Below are 19,336 nucleotides of genomic sequence, written 5' to 3'. Positions count from 1 at the left end.
TCAGCCGTGACTCAGTGGTAGCATCCTTGCCTCTGAGTCTGAGGCCTCGAGACTCGAACCGTGGCCTCCGTCTGCCGTCTTATTTTGAAGAACAGCAGGGGAGTTCTCCCAGCTGTCCTGGTCAATATTTATCTCTCAACCAACAGAATATCTGGTCATTATCACATTGCTGTTTGTGGCATCTTGCTGTGCGCAAATTGGCTACCGCGTTTCCTACATTACAACAGTGACTGAACTTCAAAAATACTTCATTGGTTGTAAAGCGCTTTGTGACCTCCTGAGGCTGTGAAAGATACTATATAAATGTAAGTCTCTTTCTTTACAATGTTCAGCTGTGGTGAGGTTGCTGCAGGTCAAAACAACTGACAAGCCAATTAGCTCTTTTCAGCAGAATGGTGAAACAGGAGGCTGGCTTTGCTTCAATTTAAAAAAACATTAATATAGCTCCCCAATGACTAAATGGGTAAATGCACCATTCATGCAGCACTAAGCCATGCAAATCAGGAACGTCTAATGTTTGATTTAGGGTCTGTGTGAATTAGTTGAACTAACTAAGGGCAGATGTAGGCGTGCTACCATTGGCCACAGTGCCCCTGAGTTGAAGAGAGGCAAAATCAGCCATGGCTCCAACTCTGATTGTTGTCCAGTGCACACAGTGTAGGTCAAATAGCCTGGCACTGTCCAGGCTCACATGTGATAATTGGCTCCGAGGGAGACGTGCTAGAAAGACTGCCAGGGGCCAATTTTAACTTGTCGAAATCAGCATTAGCGGGGTGATAAAGGCCTCGAAATGGGTAGACTTACCGCCCCATTAAAGCCGACGCAGTGGCCGCTGCCATTTTTACAGGGGCGCGCAATACGCGCCCTTCGACCAGTTTTACTGGCAATGCAGCCGAAGAGGCCCCAAAAAGGTATGTTTGAAATTATTATTTGTGGGGGCAGGAGTGAGAACTGCATCGGGGACGTCCGTTGAAGGCGGGCAGCTCGTCAGTTCTTTTTAAATGAGGCCCAGGCCTCAAAATGGCTCTGGCCTCTTCACTGCTGGGAATGGGCGGGCTGCCCAAAATTAAAAATTGACCCTTCCCCCCCACCCCTCCCAGGGTCTGTGGATTTATATCCCAGCTTTAGCCAGGAGAGGAGAAAATTTGAAAATAAAATAATTAGTTAACAGTGGGTTTGCACCAGCAGCAGCACCATACCAGTAGGAGCAGTGTGACAATAATAATTAAAGTATACAGTTACATATTAGTTTTCAATTTGGCATAAACTGTACCTTTAACCTGTCACCATGTTAAACCAGAAGAATCCTGTTTACATGCCTGTTACACAGGCAAAGTCCCATAGCATTGGGCAAAGTCCCATAACATTGCTGTTTAATAACAGTCAAAAATAGCGCAGTGAAAGAGAACTTTTATATTGCTGCCAATGCAAGGCCAAAATGATACAAGACCTCTCGGCGCTACTGATACTGACCTACAGCAGTGGCTTTATCATTTTAATTTCGGCATTAGCCTACTGACAATCTCGGCGTGATACTGAAGTCGAAGGTGTAATACAAAGGCAGCAACAAACAGAAAAATGATGGTCTCGCCAGTACATTTCAAATTTCTTAAAGCTAGAACTCTAAAAGCTTTTTTATTTATAAGATTTTTATAAGCTTTTTTTCTGATTAACCTTATTCGCATAGAGTATGTCATTAGTACAATTTGCCACTGGGGTATCTTTCAAAGGTTATTAAGGTTTCATTGAGTTTCAAGACAAGCTTTAATCAGAGTAACAGGGAGGCCAAAGGGCAATGTGGAAAGTGAAGTGCATTTTTCTGAGGTTTTATGAAAATTGACCACTGACAATTTGTCTGAGAATTAGACGGGAACTTCTTCTTGACGGAATCACATGAAACTCCTAGGGTAAGATATTAAGACATCATACTAATTGCTGACTGAAAACCAGACCATCCCTGTTTAATCTTTACAAAATTTAGAGGACTAGATTTTGCTTTACTGGGCAAGATTTACAGGTTAACTGCTTGCAACAAACTGTCACCATCACCGCTGTAGCTATTTTTGATTCTCAGTCGTGTGTACATTATTTTAAATAGTGACCATCCTCAATGTTGTCACTCACAGGTCTTTTTGCATCCATTCAAATTAATGCATGCTGATAAAAAAAAATGCATCTTTGCATCTGTCTGACTACCAGCAGGGGAGGCAGAGCTGACTGGCAAGATGCAGAAGTGTGTGATAGGGGAAGAGTTAAAGAGGAAAGAAGACAAAGTTGATTTTTTAAAAACTGCTTTTATAAATCACAAACAGCCATAGCTCTGCTAGATAGCCAGCTGTCTTCATCTATTAATTCAATCATGGAGTTGATTTTCCTTAATTAACGTTAATCATTTTCATAAAAGTTTCTACAACTTCAGTCCCCTCCCAATGGAGAGAGGTGGAAGCATAAAGACCTGTACATTAATTAAGAATCATTATCTTCCTAAAAATGCTTGGTCAATCATATTTTGCTTGTTTATAAATAGACACTGCATTGATGTAAATCATCTTGAAACACAGCATTGTGTCACTTGTACATGATATCGCCATGGCTGTTTACCATCCCCAAGCATTTTTAAAGACTGTACCCCTTTAAAACAGCCACCACAGATAATAATCTCCATTAAACTAAGTAACACTAATATAAACAGAACGCTCATATGGGTTTTGAATTGCGCACCACTTCTGAGAAAGAGCTGTACAATTCACTCGTAACTTTGTTATGTTATTTTCCTCACTCTGTGGCTTCTCTGAGAATTCTCCATATATAATGGTCTCTTTTACCTCAACAGATCTGCATTGGAAGGCATTGCATTCTTGACACTGGGAAGGAATGTTCAGAATTCACTTCTTTCTCCGCACTATATTTCATGTTAATATAACTCTATTGCTTCTGTAAAATTAAAGTTCCTTTCACAGATTTCGTACAATTAGGACATACTTCACTTAAACCAGACACTCAGGCTAGCAGAATCCTGGGAGGCTTGGAACTCAGATCTCATAAATCACACTGCAGTAGAACCCCAATAATTATTAGTCATTGTTGTCAATTAAAAGATGCATTTATACATGACAAGTACCATTAACCAGCTAAACAGGTTTTTTTATATCCATTTCTAAAAACATTTCACAAGAGCTTTATCATCTTGCCCCTAAACTAAGTCAGAATTCCACTAGGCCAGCTCAAGAGTTGAACAACACAATGACTGCAATAATTCTCTTTTTGAACAGCATCTTTGAAAATGTTTAAAAGTGTAATTATTACAAAAATGATGGTGTGCTAAGTGACTATCAGCATTTTAATATGCCCGTTTGGCCCTATGGAACTTTTAAGGTACATTTGTAAAACAATCAAGCCCCTTTAATAATTATGATATGAAAATTAATACACTTTAAATAATGGACTTGAATGTTTTTCTATAAGCTGCCATTTGTTCCTGTGCCAGTCTAATCACAGACACATCCCAGAATCTCCATAGTTTTTTTATGAAGTATTTACCAGGAAACACAATTTCTCTTCCAGGCGCAGTTCAGATAGTTTACAACAACACAGAACCAGTACCATTAAAGCAATATATTTTTCAAGTATTCATGTTACAATTATCATATTGTGGCCAATTGTCGTAATGTAAAAAATATTTGCAAATTGACATAGTGTGACAATGATTTTACAGAGCTCTGTTGAGCTCAACTATTTGCCTAATGTTAGGAAATAGCATCTGACATGGCTGCAGACTCGCTTGGATTGAGTAATGTAATACAAAAGAAATGTTTCTGGAATCTGTACTACATATTTATATAGAGCCTCTATAGACTAATACGATCAGAAGTTTACAGACCATTGCTTACCTCAGTATGAATATTCAAAGTGAAAAAACTTTTCTTCTTCCTCCGATATGGGTGCCTGCTCTGAATATTTTTGAGTTACATCTCATTCCTTTGTCCCCAGACTCCTTGCTGGCTCTGAGTCCTAGATTCTGAGCCAGATTTCAGATTATAGAGGCTGAAACTGCGACTTATGCAACTCTTAAATTCCCTTCAACACTTACCATCTGCTTGTGCTCTCCAGATTGACGGCAGGGAGGAGGATGCCGTCAGAATATAGAAGAAGATCAACACATGAAAAAAAAGGGAGAGATGGAAAGAGTGGAAAAAGAGACACGGTAATGCAATGGCACAAAGGAACATATCAGGAAAAAAGAAGAGGGGACGAGTGGGAGCAAGAAACAAACAGAAAAAGAATAAAAAGAAATTTAATTGGAGGAGAATGATGGTTAAGTCAAAAGAAAAAGGCAAAAAAATAGGTGACAAAAAAGACAAAAAAGTAAGGAAATCACACACAATTCTCCTTAGAGCAAAGAAGGATAAGCGGAGATTTAATAGACGTGTTCAAAGTTATGAAGGATTTTGATAGATAGGGAGAAACTGTTTCCACTGGCAAGAGGGTCAGTAACCAGCGGACACAGATTTAAGATAATTGGCAAAAAATCCAGGGTGGAGACAAGGAAAACATTTTTTACACAGCGAGTTGTTATGATCTGGAATGCACTGCCTGAAAGGGTGGTGGAAGCAGATTCAACACTAACTGTCAAAAGGGAATTGGATATATACATAAAAAGGAAAAATTTGCAGGGCTACGGCAAAAGAGCAGGTGAGTGGGACTAATTGGATTGCTCTTTCAAAGAGCCGGCACAGACACAGTGGGCTGAATGGCCTCCTTCAGTGCTGTGTGAGTCTATGGGGGTTGAGTTGGTTAACCCCCGAAACCGGGCATGGGGATTAACCCGCCCCCAGTCGTTAAGATGCAGGAAGCACGTAACATTCATGCTGCCTGCTGTTTTACATGATTGCTGCGTGCTGCCAGCCCCACCTATGCGGTTGAGTGGCTGCTTACCAGCAGGAGGCCCAGATATCGCGAGTGGCTAGCACCACTTAAAGGCAGCCTGCACCCCTTAAAGGGAAGGAGCACTGTGGCTTCAGGAAGTGGTGGAACTCAATGGTGAAGTGAATCTGTGCTGCAATATAATGAAGCATGGTGATGATGGGAACTCTGGAATTTTTAATAAGCAACAACTTGGCTGCTCGAAGTTTGTGGGACTCTTAAATTTTGAAAATATATGATATGGGTCTGAATGAAGTCTGAACGGAGATCAGAAGTCGCACACATAAACACAGATGCAGGTCCCATCCTTATGTTTACAAACTGTTGAGTTACTTCAAAACATTGAATAAAGGTTGTTCAGCATTACATCCCCCATCACCAACCACCAACAAACTCTTCCAATCAGATGCTTCATCTCACCCTCCCACACTACCACCATTGCAAGCCACACACCCACAATTCATAGGTCACACACACTGGCAGCTATTCGACCATGATAGCCACATCACCCAAACATCTTGCAGGACATTCACCGACACACTTCCCGCTTCCTTGCAGGAGAAGGTGGCACATAACAGGAGGCAGCATGTGGCAGTGGCCCCATAGAACATGAACCTGCTGTCCTCTCTCAGGAAGACAGCATTCTTGTCCCACCCCTGCCACTCCACCGGTGCCCCTGCTGTTGCCTGTCAGCTAGCCAGCCCACTCCCTGTAGAGTATTGAAACTTTATTATAGGAACATGGGAACAGGAGTAGGCCCCTCGAGCCTGTTCCACCATTCAATGAAATCATGGCTGATCTGTGACCTAACTCCATATACCCACCTTAGCCCCATATCCCTTAATACCTTTGGTTAATAAAAATCTATCAATCTCAGATTTAAAATTAACAATTGAGCTAGCAACAACTGCCGTTTGCGGAAGAGAGTTCAAACTTCTACCACCCTTTGCGTGTAGAAGTGTTTCCTAACTTCACTCCTGAAAGTCCAGGTTCTAATTTTTAGGCTATGTCCCCTCGTCCTAGCGTTCAAGTATAGGAGACCTCCAAAAACAGATACAAATGCATCAGTAGCCAGAAGCAATAGTCCAACAACGAACCTGTAACTCCTGCATAATCCCTTTAAATAGCGCTGGTGGAAGGCCTGCCAAGCTTTTTAAGACCTGTTCAGCTGTGCGAGTTTAAGACTGGAGTGTGGAGTTCCAAAATCGCATCTGACCCTTTACATCAGCGTTGCACATTGATCTACCACATAACCTCCCTACTTTACATGCTGCCGGCATTCATTAAGTAAGCGTGCACAAACGCCTTTACCAATATGGCGTCCTGTACACGTCACGCCGGAAGTGTGCGCATGCATCTAGAACGCCATTTTGGGCCTTTAGACGTCCGCGTGGCTTCTACACATCGAGCGCTATGCGGCCCAATTTAGCCCCTTATAATTCTAAGATTCTATATAAGGAAAAAATGAGCAACTGTCAGAGATTCAAGATGCAGTTATGGCAATGTGAAATGGTTTTGAGTATCAACCGAATACTAAGGATTTAGCTTGGGTGATCTGATTTCCAGGCACGCTAAAGCAAGAGCTCAGGCCACCCATTATGGGTAGTCTCACAGTGCTTGGAGTTTGCATTGAGTGCTACATCACCCCAGCCCAGTGTGGCACAGCATTTTAAAAGTGCCCAGAGTGCCCATTGGACCTTCTGGGAATTTGACAAACATATTTTTAAATGTCTTTTAATGTCAGGAGAGAGCAAACACTGCTGCCCACCCTTTCATAACATTAAAAGTCAGCCAGAAAAAAAAACTGGAAATAAACAGGTCTGAAAAGCGAAAGCTGAATTGTGTGTAGACCCTTCATCAGAATTGGAAAGTGAGAGGTAAGTGTCCAGCTTTTTCTGTTTTTATTTCAGATTTCAAGCATTTCCAGTTCTTTCTTTTTATTAAACATTAGCTACTTGGGGAGTGGAGCACCACACATTCATGTAAGGATGCATGCACAGTCGCTAAGCTCAGTGCAAGGTGCAGTCAGCAGTATAACTCAGGGCTGCAGGTTGAGCATTACACTTTATGGAAGCAAATCTGAGGCCAGTATCCAACCAGTACCTGCAGTATAATTGCATCCTTGATAATGGCATATTATTTTTACTGCTTGTAGAGCTAGTAACTGTGGGGAATTGATACTGATTTCCAACAGCATTATTCTATCCCTAAATTCTGTACTAAATGGTTCCGTTCAGTAAAGACAGGAAAGATAAGGGTTTTTCTGGTGGTCGAAAAATCCTTCCCATTACAAATGGTAATGCAAACCATCTGTCGAGCCTGTTTAAAAAGAGCACCCAATTAATGCAGTAAACATAACTTCAATCAGCATCCTGTAATTTGTAACATTTTATTTTTATTTTGGATTTAAGGAATGTGAGTGCTTGTTGGGGTCAGTTTAGTAATCTCCAGAGGAAACAATAACAATGTAATCCAAAACTGCCTGAGCTAACATGTTATGTACAACAGTATGTAAAACTTCTGTTAAGTTTTTTATTTAAGTATCTTATAGATTCAACAACAGCTTCAAACATGACACAGGTCTAATGCAGTGTGGAATCCTCTTTCTGTTTTGCACAGGCAATGCACCCAGACTTGGAAGAGCACTACCTACTGTGCCAAAGTGGCATTTCCCTTCTCCAAATCTGTTACCATGTGGTCTCTTCAATGTCAGATTGCTGAAACAATATTAATACAAATTCAGGGCAAATGTGTATTGTCAATTTATATCCACGGAGAGGTGGTTTGCACTTAAACTAATTTCCATTCTGATCCTTAAATGGCACCTCTGCCCCATTTAGGAAAAGAAACATTTCAATAACTTACTCACGCATACCATGCTCTGCCAAACTGGCTCAACTACGCACTGCTGTTTTACAAAGAAATCCAACCTACTGCATTGCATTTTTTCACCACTAGAGGACTCCATGTCATCACAATGTTGCTATGTGCTCTGCTGTTGCCCGATGTGATTTATATATAAAACGTGTATAAAATTACTGACTATCAATGTGATGGTCTCTAAAGCTGTACTGAAAAACTTTCCACGGAACTGTGGTTCACTGATAATTATTATGTGGGAAGTTAACAGTGCACCAGCACATGGTTTAGAACACTTTGCAAAGTATCTGTTTTATGAGTAAAGTGTCAAAATGTATCCTTTTCTTAGGATAGCACTGAGCTGTACACAGCAGGGAGTTGCCAGATTTGTTCCTTTATCCACACTGATTTCATTCAGGGCTACGATAGGGACATTATAATTGGCCTCCTGATCTTAGACCAGGAAGAGGAAAATCACTCAAGGTTCCTGCTTCAAATTACAATCCAGTGACCGTTCCTGGAATTTGTATGTGTAGACATTGGGGTGAGGACAGAATCTGCCTCACGTGTGATGCACTACTTGGTTGAATAGCAGGTCGACACTACCTGAGCTCTTACATGAAAAATGGCCACTATGGTAAGGTAGTGGAAGGCTGCTGGCGTACATGAAACTATAAACTTGCAATAGGCAGCATCTTCAGGAAATAAGAAAGAGGAAGAAACCTTAAAGGAAAAGCAGAAATGTATATATTCTTTTGAAATATGATAGAGTTCCCAGTTTAACCTGTAAAAGAAATTTTTCATTTGCAAATGTCTAGGTTGCCCAGGAATGTCCCAATGGGTCAGCATTCAAGAACCAAAGGCACTAACTGGCACGCAACATTAGGGGAGAAAAGCTAAAGTATGTTCTGTCAGATCAATACAGGCAATGACTCGGTAACATGAGCTGACAGTCAGAGAGATGTTGACTCAAAATGGGCAACAGCAGAGTCAGAGGGGAATTCAAAAATGGCATGAAAGACAAAGTAGCTGATCCAACTAGAATTATCTGTTCTTTTCTAGATTTTTAGTTGTATGTGACAAACACAGGGATTTAATGAACAGTGAATAATATCAATTTAAAAAACATCTTGTTTATAAGAACGCTGATTAAAGGAAAAGGAAAGTTTCAGTAGTGTATAACCCCCCACCCCCCAACACACACATTGTTTTTTTTAAATAGGTTGATATAAGCATTCCTTAATGATTTTTAAAAAGTCTTCACTTTCTCAGCATAATGTGGAAAGTTATTTTAAGTCTCTAAACCCACATCTCCCCTCCCTCCCATTTGCTCACTGACAAAGAAAAGTTGCTTGTGTCCTGGAGGTGTTCCATTCATTTTCATGAAGGCCACGACTTTGGTCTGGACTGAGAGCTAATTCAGAGCCACTGACTCTTGGAAAATAAACTACTACTGGATGGGCTTTCTGCACACTCAGCCAGCAGATCGTTTCTCAGGGTACTGACTGGGATAACATGGCTCCTTTGATGGCTCATTGTGTTAAGGGACGCGAGTAGCTGAGCCATGTAGATCAGGAAGGTCCCAGATTCAATCCTGGCACAGCAAACGTCGATGGGCCTCCCAACTGCAGAGGGCATCACCCCAAGCTTAATTCCCTCCTCACCTAACATCCACACAGCATGATTTCAGCAAGGAAGCAAGAAATCTGACTGATCTTTCCCTCAATATGCTACTGATATGCAACTAATTACAACCCCCCTGTTGTGGCTAGGGCTGGGGCTGGGGTGGGCTGAAGTTCTGTCCACCCCATACAAAGCCCATGATGTAGGAAGGAGGTGAAGCTGATGGGATAGCTCTACCCATCCCCACCCTCCTTTACATCCATAATGTATCAGCAGAACTTGGCACACCTACCTGACAATGACCACGACAATGTGGCTCCACAGGTTAGAATGAAACCAGTTCAAATCCGCCATCTGCTGCAAGGTCATCAACAGCCAACCTGTAGCACTAAGAGTAACAGTCAAGGTCACCTCCCCCTTTCAATGTTTTGCCATCACCTCCTGCCAAGTATGCTGCTCCACTTTCCTCAGCGGCACCTTTCCGCCCTCATGCAATAGCACTTTCACTTCGCCAGATATCAAATAGGAGCTTTAATGTGCTGTGCCTCTGTAAAGGTGCAACTATCTGCTCCAGTGTCTATTTGAGCCAGTGATGGAATGCAGGGAACTCTTTGGCAGGCCTCTTAATGTCATTGAATCTTTTCTCGACATCTTTCCAGGTTATCTTGTGGTGAGAGGCCACATTCAAGTGTCATGTAATCATTTCCCAAATGACTCGATGGGCTCTGAGTTATAGTGGTTTCATCTGCCATCTTCAGCTCACCAACTCCTCATTCACACTTATATAAAGTGCCAAAAGAAGCTGTTAGATCAGTTTCTTTGGGGTGTAAAGTTACCCTGATGCAGCGATGTAAACCCAGGAAACCTATGTTTACTTCAACAGTGCAGCTTATGCAAATGTACCCTGAGGGGTTTTGACTGGCATAAAATTTGCACTGTTAATAAGGTTGAGGAAATTTGTGTTTAACTCAACATAGTCAAGAGCAAACCGTAATTTTCCTCAATCTTTTTCAGTGCATTGATGGCATAACAAACGTATAACTGCCTTAGATTGCGAGGAATTTCACCTCCTTTGTGTTACTACTGCTAAATAAAAAAGAGCAGCAGACAGAACAGCTCCGTCTTGTACGTCTTGGCAGTTTGCAGACTAACCTCATGCAATGCATCCCTTTGTACTGCAGGTGGTGATGCCCTCCTATACAAATGAAATCTTCCTGTTTCAATCTTTCAGTTTGTGTTGTTAATCCTTAAAGACGGACTTTTCCTTGTAACCCGAATCTTATGAATGAATTTCAACACATAAAAAAAATCAAGCATCTCAGGTTGAACTGAAACAGTATCTTCTCAGCTCAGATGCACAATTTACAACATCTGCTCAAGATTCCCTTTTCATAACTAAGTATGTAACTGTGAAATATTCAGTGAACACTACGGATGATAAAATCCGAGATCTGGGAGTTACTCGGCAGCCTGGGACCTATTACTGGAGACCCAGTCAACACAAACTACCATCTCTTTTTGCAGCAACCGACTCATCGGCCATGAGGGGCATGAAAACCAATCAAGATGGCCACCAGTATTCAGGACCATGCCCCTGCCCAAACTAACCACAGAACCCAGGGCCAAACCAGCTGCCTTGGCCCCTCAACCTGCATTACTGCCACTGCAAGCAGCCTGAAGTGGTGATACATTCCTCCTGCAGGCACCGTGCGGGCAGGATGTGCAGTGACTTCAAAAACTATGTGTGGGAATGTACACTCTCATTTAATTTGTGTGACTATACACCTAAACATACAATGACCAAAATATGTAGATGTACCCTTAATTGCACAATGGCTCCATAAAATGTACATGAATTATAAAATATATGTATGAATGTGCACCTTATATGAATATATAATATCTTTTAAAATACATTCTTAAGATCCCAATTAAAAAAAGGAAAATATGCAAAAAAAAATTATTGAATGAAAGGGAAATATCAATTCTGAACATAAAGAGGGGGAATGGGAAAGAAATACAATTGAGTGCTCCCAGAGCCTCATCCACTGTTTAGCAAAAAGTTCCTATGTTTTCCTGTGAAATGTTTTCTGTGTTCCTTTCTGAGCAGTGTCAGAAAATAAATCGCCTCTCCAAACAAAAATACGGTGCAAGCAATGCGATTGTGTAATTTTGCTAAATAGTGTATAATTATCAATTGTTAGATATTTTATAAGTATTCATTTATCATCACTCAAATGTAAACTAGTGCCAAAAACATCAGTTTAATATCAACGGTGACACTATCTGATAAAACTGTCCTAAGAAAGCTCCCAGGTTCAATTCCCAGTCAATGCCCGTTCAGCAGACCTCAGCCATGTGGTGGAAAGAGTAGCACCTTAGTGCCTTAGGGAGGGAGAAGAAATCTGCTCGGGTTTCAGCTCCTACTTGCTCCCCAGTGACCTCTGCGGGAAACGTATGTGTGTGCACAGACTGGATGAGGACAGGATGGAGCTCAATGTCGATGGCCCTTCACGGTCGTGTATCACACCAACATCAACTCTCATAGCTGACGAATGGGACGATGTGCCAAATGGTGAACTGGTGCCCGTGGAAATGTAACGCAGAAAGGAATCAATGGCTTTAGGAGAGGAGGAAAAGAGGGACAAGTCGGGGGAATAATTGACAAGAAATAATACTCACCTGAAAAAAAACAGAAAATTTACTGGAATAAAATCTGCAACTCTGTGGAAAAATGGCAATTAATCCTTACTGGAAGCAAACAGCGATAAGCTGACAAAGAGTGGTGGTCCATTTTACTTCTTTCATTGAACTCAAAACAATCTAGCTGAATCTCTGGCTAAGTTACACTAACAAAAGTTACAGAGTTCAGCATCAAGCAGTAATTTCAAGCTCACCCCCTCTTCGATTCCCCCTACCAATATCAGATCAATTAGAGGCAGGAAATCATTTAAACTCTTGAATTACATTATGTCATATTAGTCAATTCATATCAAATTATTTTTTTACCCCATTCAGCACTTCCTGCTGATGGTACAGCTATGATCAAGGACTCCAAGTGTGAGGAACTGCAGACTGTGTCTTACAACTTGTACATAGGGTAGCAACACTGAACCACTGATGTACCTCAGCTAGAAAGACCAAGTTGACTTTTTCAGGACAAGCAGGTTTAGATTGTGGAGCATAATTGAAGCAATGTAGGGGAGCAGCGAGGGGGAAGGAAGAGAATGCAAATAGGAGGAAGATGGGGAGAGGGAAGAGGAGGGGGTGGCAAGGAAAGAGAGTGAGGCAGGGGCAGAGGAGGGGAAGTGGAGAGAGGAAATTCCTTTACTAAATTGGTTTGCCCTAAATACATCGGCTGCACTGAGGAAAACCAGGTCTACATGTGGTCTAAACAGAGGTCCTTAAAGAGACCGCTGCAGGTCACCATTAAAAAGGCAAGTTTTTATAAAATACTTACCTGAATATAAAGTGGAGAGGTGCAGGAGTGCTCCACCTGACTCCACGTTAAAACCACAGGCCACCGCTCACTTTTCACTTTTACTTCCTCATTGCTATTTACTGTTCGTCAGCCAATGTGCCTCAGTCCTTTTGCAATGCTGCGCTTGAGGCAGCTGCTAGAATGAGTACAAGATCTGTGCAGGGAGTTGGACCCTGTAATTATCCTTTCCTCCCTCTCCGTGGGGGAGAGAGCCTGTCTCTGCCGGCTGCACCCCTGAAAGCTCGGCCAAGATTGTAGATTTGGCATGTCAACACTGAGCTATTTGATCTACCAAGGCACGAAAACACAATTTCCTTCAGCAGCATAAACTGAATAATTGCGACATGGCATGATTTTAGAGTCTTGTTTTGAATAAACTTCTCATGCACTGTGACGTCATATTTTGCCTGAACTTGCAGAGAGGAGTGCTCAAACTTCTCAGTAGGAGTTTAAGAGCAAATTTTAAACATGCAAGTTCAACAGTTGGTGAAGGAAACTAGAAAAAGCAAGAAGTCCGCCCAGGTCTCCAGCTCCAGCACTTTTCAGCAAGGAAAGCGATCGGGAGTGGTATCTCTGGACAATTTTTCACTCCCTATCACATTTTGTGTGTACATTGGGTAAGTACAGGACTAGGCTTGGCTGTGATACTGCCCCATGAACAAATAGCCAGCAGACAATCGTTGTCTAAGCTAGGGTTGTCTAATTTTTTGTCTTTGTGGTCAATTGTACCCAGCAGTACAGATACACTGGCTGACATCAGCTAATTCTGCACAGACACTGAGTGGAACCTAGAATCTTCTGGTCTGTATGGCCCACAATATGCTGGAAAGAAAATATTTTTTGGATGATAAGCCCACCAGAAATTGCTGAAGGGTATAGAGGAGGTATGTCTATATGACCCCATCAAATACTTTTCAGCATTAGGAGCTAACAGATTCTGGAGCATCTCCTTCCCAGAGCTCCACTCAAACTGATGTATTTGCAATGACGGAGCCAGTGGGTATCGGTGGGTGAGGGAGAGGGGAGGTCATGCCCCCCGTCTCGGCCTTCAGACTAGGCATGTCGGCATTCCCCAGTTCTCGGCTGGGTCCCCTTCCTGCCAAGTCAGGCAAATCCTGAGTTCGACACCCCCTCCGAGTCGGTCAAACTTAGCTCCGCCACTGTGTGTTTGCAAAACCTTCAGGCATTATCAGGCAAGAAACAATATTTAACAAAAACAGGCTAATCAGTGTTAAAGGGCAAAGCCTGTTCCTAACCAATATATTTTGACATTAATCAATAAATAAAAGACTATCATTACACCAATGTGAACCATTTCTTTAAAAATTTTAAGTGGATATTTAAGAACGTAAGAACATAAGAAATAGGAGCAGGAGTAGGCCACATGGCGCCTCGAGCCTGCTCCGCTATTCAACTCCACTTTCCCACTCTATCTCCATATCTTTTGATTCCCTTAGTTTCCAAAAATCTATTGATTTCAGTCTTGAATATACTCAACGACTGAGCATCCACAGCCCTCTAGGGTAGAGAATTCCAAAGATTCACAACCCTCTGAGTGAAGAAATTTTTCCTCCTCTCAGTCCTAAATGGCCGACCCATAATCTTGAGACTATGACCCATAGTTCTAGATGCTCCAGCCAAGGGAAACAACCTCTCAGCATCTACCCTGTCAAGCTCTCTAAGAATTTTATATGTTTCAATGAATTCACCTCTCATTCTTCTGAACTCCAGAGAGTATAGGCCCATTCTACTCAATCTCTCCTCAGAGGACAACCCTCTCATCCCAAGAATCAATCTAGTGAACCTTCGTTGCACCCCCTCCAAGGCAAGTATATCCTTCCTTAAGTAAGGAGACCTAAACTGTACCCAGTACTCCAGGTGTGGTCTCACTAGAGCCCTATATAATTGTTGCAAGATCTCTTGTACTCCAACCCCCACGCAATAAAGGCTAACATACAATTTGCCTTCCTAATTGCTTGCTGTACCTGCATGTTAACTTCTTGTGATTCATGTACAAGGATACCCAAATCCCTCTGACTACCAACATTTCTTAGTCTCTCACCTTTTAAAAAACATTCTGCTTTTCTATTCTTCCTACCAAGTGGATAATTTCACATTTCCCCACATTATACTCCATCTGCCACCTTCTTGCCCACTCACTTAACCTGTCTATATGCCTTTGCAGCCTCTTTGTGCCCTCCTCACAGCTTTACCACATTGCTTTGTATCGTCAGCAAACTTGGATACATTACACTCGGTCCCCTCATCTAAGTCATTGATATATGTTATAAATAGCTGAGGCTCAAGCACTAATCCTTGCGGCACCCCACTAATTACAACCTGCCATCCCGAAAATGACCCGCTTATTCCTACTCTCTGTTTTATGTCCATTAACCAATCCTCAATCCATGCTAATATAATATCCCCAATTCCATGACCCCTAACCTTGTGTTACAAGCTCTTGCGTGGCACCTTATTGAATGCCTTTTGAAAATCCAAATATACTACATGCACTGGTTCCCCCGTATCTACCCTGCTTGCTACACCTTCAAAAAACTCTAAGCGTTTTGTCAAGCACAATTTCCCGCTCATAAAATCATGTTGACTCTGCCTAATCATATTATGATTTTCTAAGTGCCCTGTTACTTCGTCCTTAATAATGGATTCTAGCATTTTCCCGACTTCAGATGTCGGGCTAACTGGCCTGTAGTTCCATGTTTTCTCTCTCCCTCCTTTCTTGAATAGCATGGTTACATTTGCTAACTTCAAATCCATATTTTGATAGGATATGAATATTGCAAGCATAATGATCCATTGGCTTACAACCCATGTCTATAGGTTTCCAACTCAGTACTGATGCTCCAGCAAGAAAGAAGAAATAATTTGCATTTATATAGCACCTACCATTTCCTCAAGACATTCCAAAGTGCATCACGGGCAATGAATTACTTTTAAAGTGTAGTCACTGCTGTTTTGTAAGCTCACAAACAGCAAATGTATTAAACAACCTGTTATTCTGCTTTGGTGGTGTTGGTTGAGGAATGAACATTGGCCTGGACACTGGGAGAACTCTTTGATCTTCTTTGGAAAATTGTCATGGGATCTGTTACATCCACTTGAACAGGAAGATTTAACATCTCATCTGAAAGACAGCATTTCCTACAGTACAGCACTCCCTCAGTACTGCATTAGAGTGTCAGCCTAGATTATGTGTTCAAGTCCTGGAGTGGGACGTGAACTCACAGCCTTCATGACTCAGAGGTGAGAATGCTACCACTGAGCCACGGTTGACATTTAAAATATGCACCTCAGCTGGTTTAATAGGATGTTTTATGGATAGCAACATCTGTTCTGATAACTGGGAACTAGTTAGTTCCATGTAATTAATCCATATCTTCATTTGGCTCTTCATTTCCAGAAGACTCTGTAAGCTGTATTGATGTCCTGTGAAAATGTACCTTGCTTTTACAGACAAAAAGAAAATCACAATTGCTGGTCATCTAAAATTAATACAGATGGGGATAATTTACATCTGGTTACTGCCCTGCTTACAACTAAAAACAGGACATTAGAAAGATAACAATCGCATGGAGAACACAGTGCCGGCTTACTTTGGGGGTCCTCTCTTTTTGCTTTTGTTTATGCAGCTGGAGCTCCCATCGGAAACTGGCAGGGGCCTAATGAATATCTGCAAATCATGGTCAAGTTATGCCATCAAGGCAATGGTGGGGCGAAGGGAGTGAGGGATGCGCAGAGGCCAGATTTGGGGGAAAGCAGAGTTCTTGGAGGGTTGTGGGGCTGGAGGAGGTTACAGAGACAGGGAGGGGTGAGGCCATGGTGGGATATGAACATGAGGATGAGAATTTTAATATCAAGGTGTTGGTAGACTGGGAGCCAATGTAAGTCACTGAGCACGGGGATGATGGGTGAGTGGTACTTGGTGCGGTTTAGGATGCGGGCAGAAGAGTTTTGGATGAGCTCAAGTTTATGGAGGGTGGAAGATGGGAGACTGGTCAGGAGCGCATTGGAAGGTAACAAAAACATAGATGAGGGTTTCAGCAGCAAATAAGCTGAGGCAGGGGCAGAGACGGATGATGTTACAGAGGTGGAAGTAATACTTGAGACACATTTAGTTTGTATTACATTGTGGTTTTTAATTGCTTAGACCATTTCAAAGTACTTGCCGTGGCTATAGAATATTTTAAACACTTATGGCGATTCCACTCTGGCAAGAGGGGGATGTAAAGGACCTCCTTTCTGCAGCTCACTTGCTCAATGTGCACCTCCATGACTGCATCAGAGGACCTGAGGCCCCTGGATGAAGATATACTGCCAGCTGCTTCAGAAAATCACTTTCCACTATCCACCATTGGAAAATGCACCTCCCCTTTAAGGGGTTTCAGGATGCCTTTAAGTAGCGACCGCCCCATCGGATTTACCACCTTCCCAATCGGCCAGCTGCCTGTAGGGGTGGGATTAGCTCTAGCTGCTCACTGATTACATTTAAATGAGGCCAAGCCACGAAAATGGCTCAGGCCTCCCGCCGACTGCGTTGAGCAAACAATGTGGTCTCCCCGTCTATTCTGGTTGATCTATGCTACACACAAGCATTGACCCCATTAATATTAGGAAAGCACAATGAGTTAATGAGCATCCAAAAGAGAAAGATAGATTCATATTTCTGGTGTAAGTCTTTATTAGAAATGTCAGGTTAGGTTAAGAAGCCCCTTTGATACGACTGGCAAGCACATCTCTTTCAGATGCTGATTGATCTCCTATATGTTTCTGTCTTCACCCTATGTTTACACCCGGATTTGCATTTCTAGACCAATTATACAGCATCCATTGGATGTATTTAATGGGATTACTATCATACCGGATATGAAAACAGGCTCTGCAAGGTTCGTTGAACCCTTCCTGACAGAAACACATAACAGCTGCTCCCATGCATTCAAACCCAACCCACAATGCACGGCACCTCCTCTGGCTGCTACCATGGCAACAGCCGAACATCCACTAAGCGCACCACATATAATCCACAATCAGATCATCAAACAATAAACACTACAACAAAATAACGCAAACAGACAGAAAAAGAAAAAGAAATACACAGAGAAAATAAATCAAATTTACATAGAAGTGTGAAGTTCATTAATGTGATCTCCAGGATTTATTGAATCACTATTAAACAGAAACAGAAAACTGCACTTTGCCACAAGACACAAATAATTAAAGAACTCGAAAAATGAGGTGATATAAGCAGAGATACAAAATGAGCTTCAATATAATGCAAATACCAATGACCCCTGACAAGACAAACCACCAGATAACCAGAGCTATTAAATATCTCAAGCAACCGGCCAACAAGTCATAAAGATAAGATAGGACAAAATTTGATAATATATTTCAAGACTCATAAAATAAATGACACAAGAAATGATAGAAATGTACAGAAACACCGGCCCAGAAATCGGATCGAACCTGAATCGGGCGGAGATCCCAGTGCAGCACATGCTGCACCCACCTAATAAGGCCGACAGCAGGACCATGGCAAATTGGTCCGCCAGCCTCATTAGTATAGTCCTGGCAAGCTGCGGGCACCAGTCGCGGCCCCAGAGGCAGCTCACTGATCGCGGGGTGGGCGGTGGGGGGGAGGAGGGGGACAGCAAGATCAGCCAGTTGAAACGCAGGCCGAGGGCCTAATGTGAGTCTGGGAGCGGGAGCAAGCAATCAGGAGGGGGGGGGCAAGCGGTGGGCGGCAGCGGTCCGCAGGTTTAATGTGGAGCCGATAAGAGCACTCCTGCTCCTCCTGGCTCCTTGCTAAGGCATTATTTTTTTTAACTTACCTTTTGGGGGGCAGCCACCACTGGTCCTTTTAAGCACCGCTGGTTAGGATGCATGTAGACCAGGTAATCCTGAAAGCAGTAGGCCTGACGCCTACGGAGTTAGGCTTCTTATTAGCACATTCAGGAGGCCTTACGCCTGTTTTAGGCTGTTAATTAGGGCACCCCGCCTACTCCAAATTCACCCCCACCTACTCCAAATTTCTAGGCTAGCTCTACTTTCTATTTGGGAGTCTCGTATATCCATTTTTCCCACCCCCCTAGTAATACCTCTGCATTTGTTTCTCCAACAGTAGAAGGGGGCTGATTGGCCAAAGCAGTAGAAGTAACTGCATTCACTCCTTGTGTCGTAGAGGTGAAAATAAGTCCATTTATTCCCAGCAATACAGCGGAAAAGCTGCATCAATGTTTCCTGACACTCCAAAGATGCACGTAGCTGTTAGGGCAAACCTCAACTAGGGAATACCCATACTTCAGGACATTAAAGCAAAATGGCACAAAACATGATTCCTCACCTTTAGCAGATAATCTAAATATCATTGAAGGAAAAGTGACTTCGTATTATAGCTGCAACGTCATTGACAATTCTATCAATAGCATATATAAT

The 19,336-nt window shown here is 42.3% G+C and overlaps 1 protein-coding gene and 1 long non-coding RNA gene across 5 annotated transcripts in view; one reads left to right on the top strand and one right to left on the bottom strand.

Moving 5' to 3' along the window:
* The window catches only part of c1qtnf1 (C1q and TNF related 1), a 29,997-nt gene extending 17,062 nt beyond the window's left edge, over positions 1-12,935 (bottom strand). Inside the window, exon 1 of one of the 4 annotated variants that reach the window (XM_068004172.1) lies at positions 12,866-12,935. Coding sequence is in view for 1 of the 4 variants with exons in the window: in XM_068004170.1 (XP_067860271.1) it covers positions 4,091-4,093 (3 nt within the window). In the remaining 3 variants the exon portion in view is untranslated. The other 3 variants (XM_068004170.1, XM_068004171.1, XM_068004174.1) reach the window with 3 other exon arrangements.
* On the top strand, positions 1,399-11,537 carry LOC137341175 (uncharacterized). The gene is made up of 3 exons (XR_010966975.1): positions 1,399-1,907; positions 4,111-4,365; positions 10,587-11,537. It is a non-coding gene; the product is annotated as an uncharacterized lncRNA (long non-coding RNA).
* Positions 12,936-19,336: the final 6,401 nt, after the last annotated feature.

This window comes from Heptranchias perlo, chromosome 23, assembly GCF_035084215.1.
Source record: "Heptranchias perlo isolate sHepPer1 chromosome 23, sHepPer1.hap1, whole genome shotgun sequence".
Classification (NCBI taxonomy): domain Eukaryota; kingdom Metazoa; phylum Chordata; class Chondrichthyes; order Hexanchiformes; family Hexanchidae; genus Heptranchias; species Heptranchias perlo.
The sequence above is the reverse complement of the archived record's forward strand: the minus strand, read 5'-3'. Positions and strand labels throughout refer to the sequence as shown.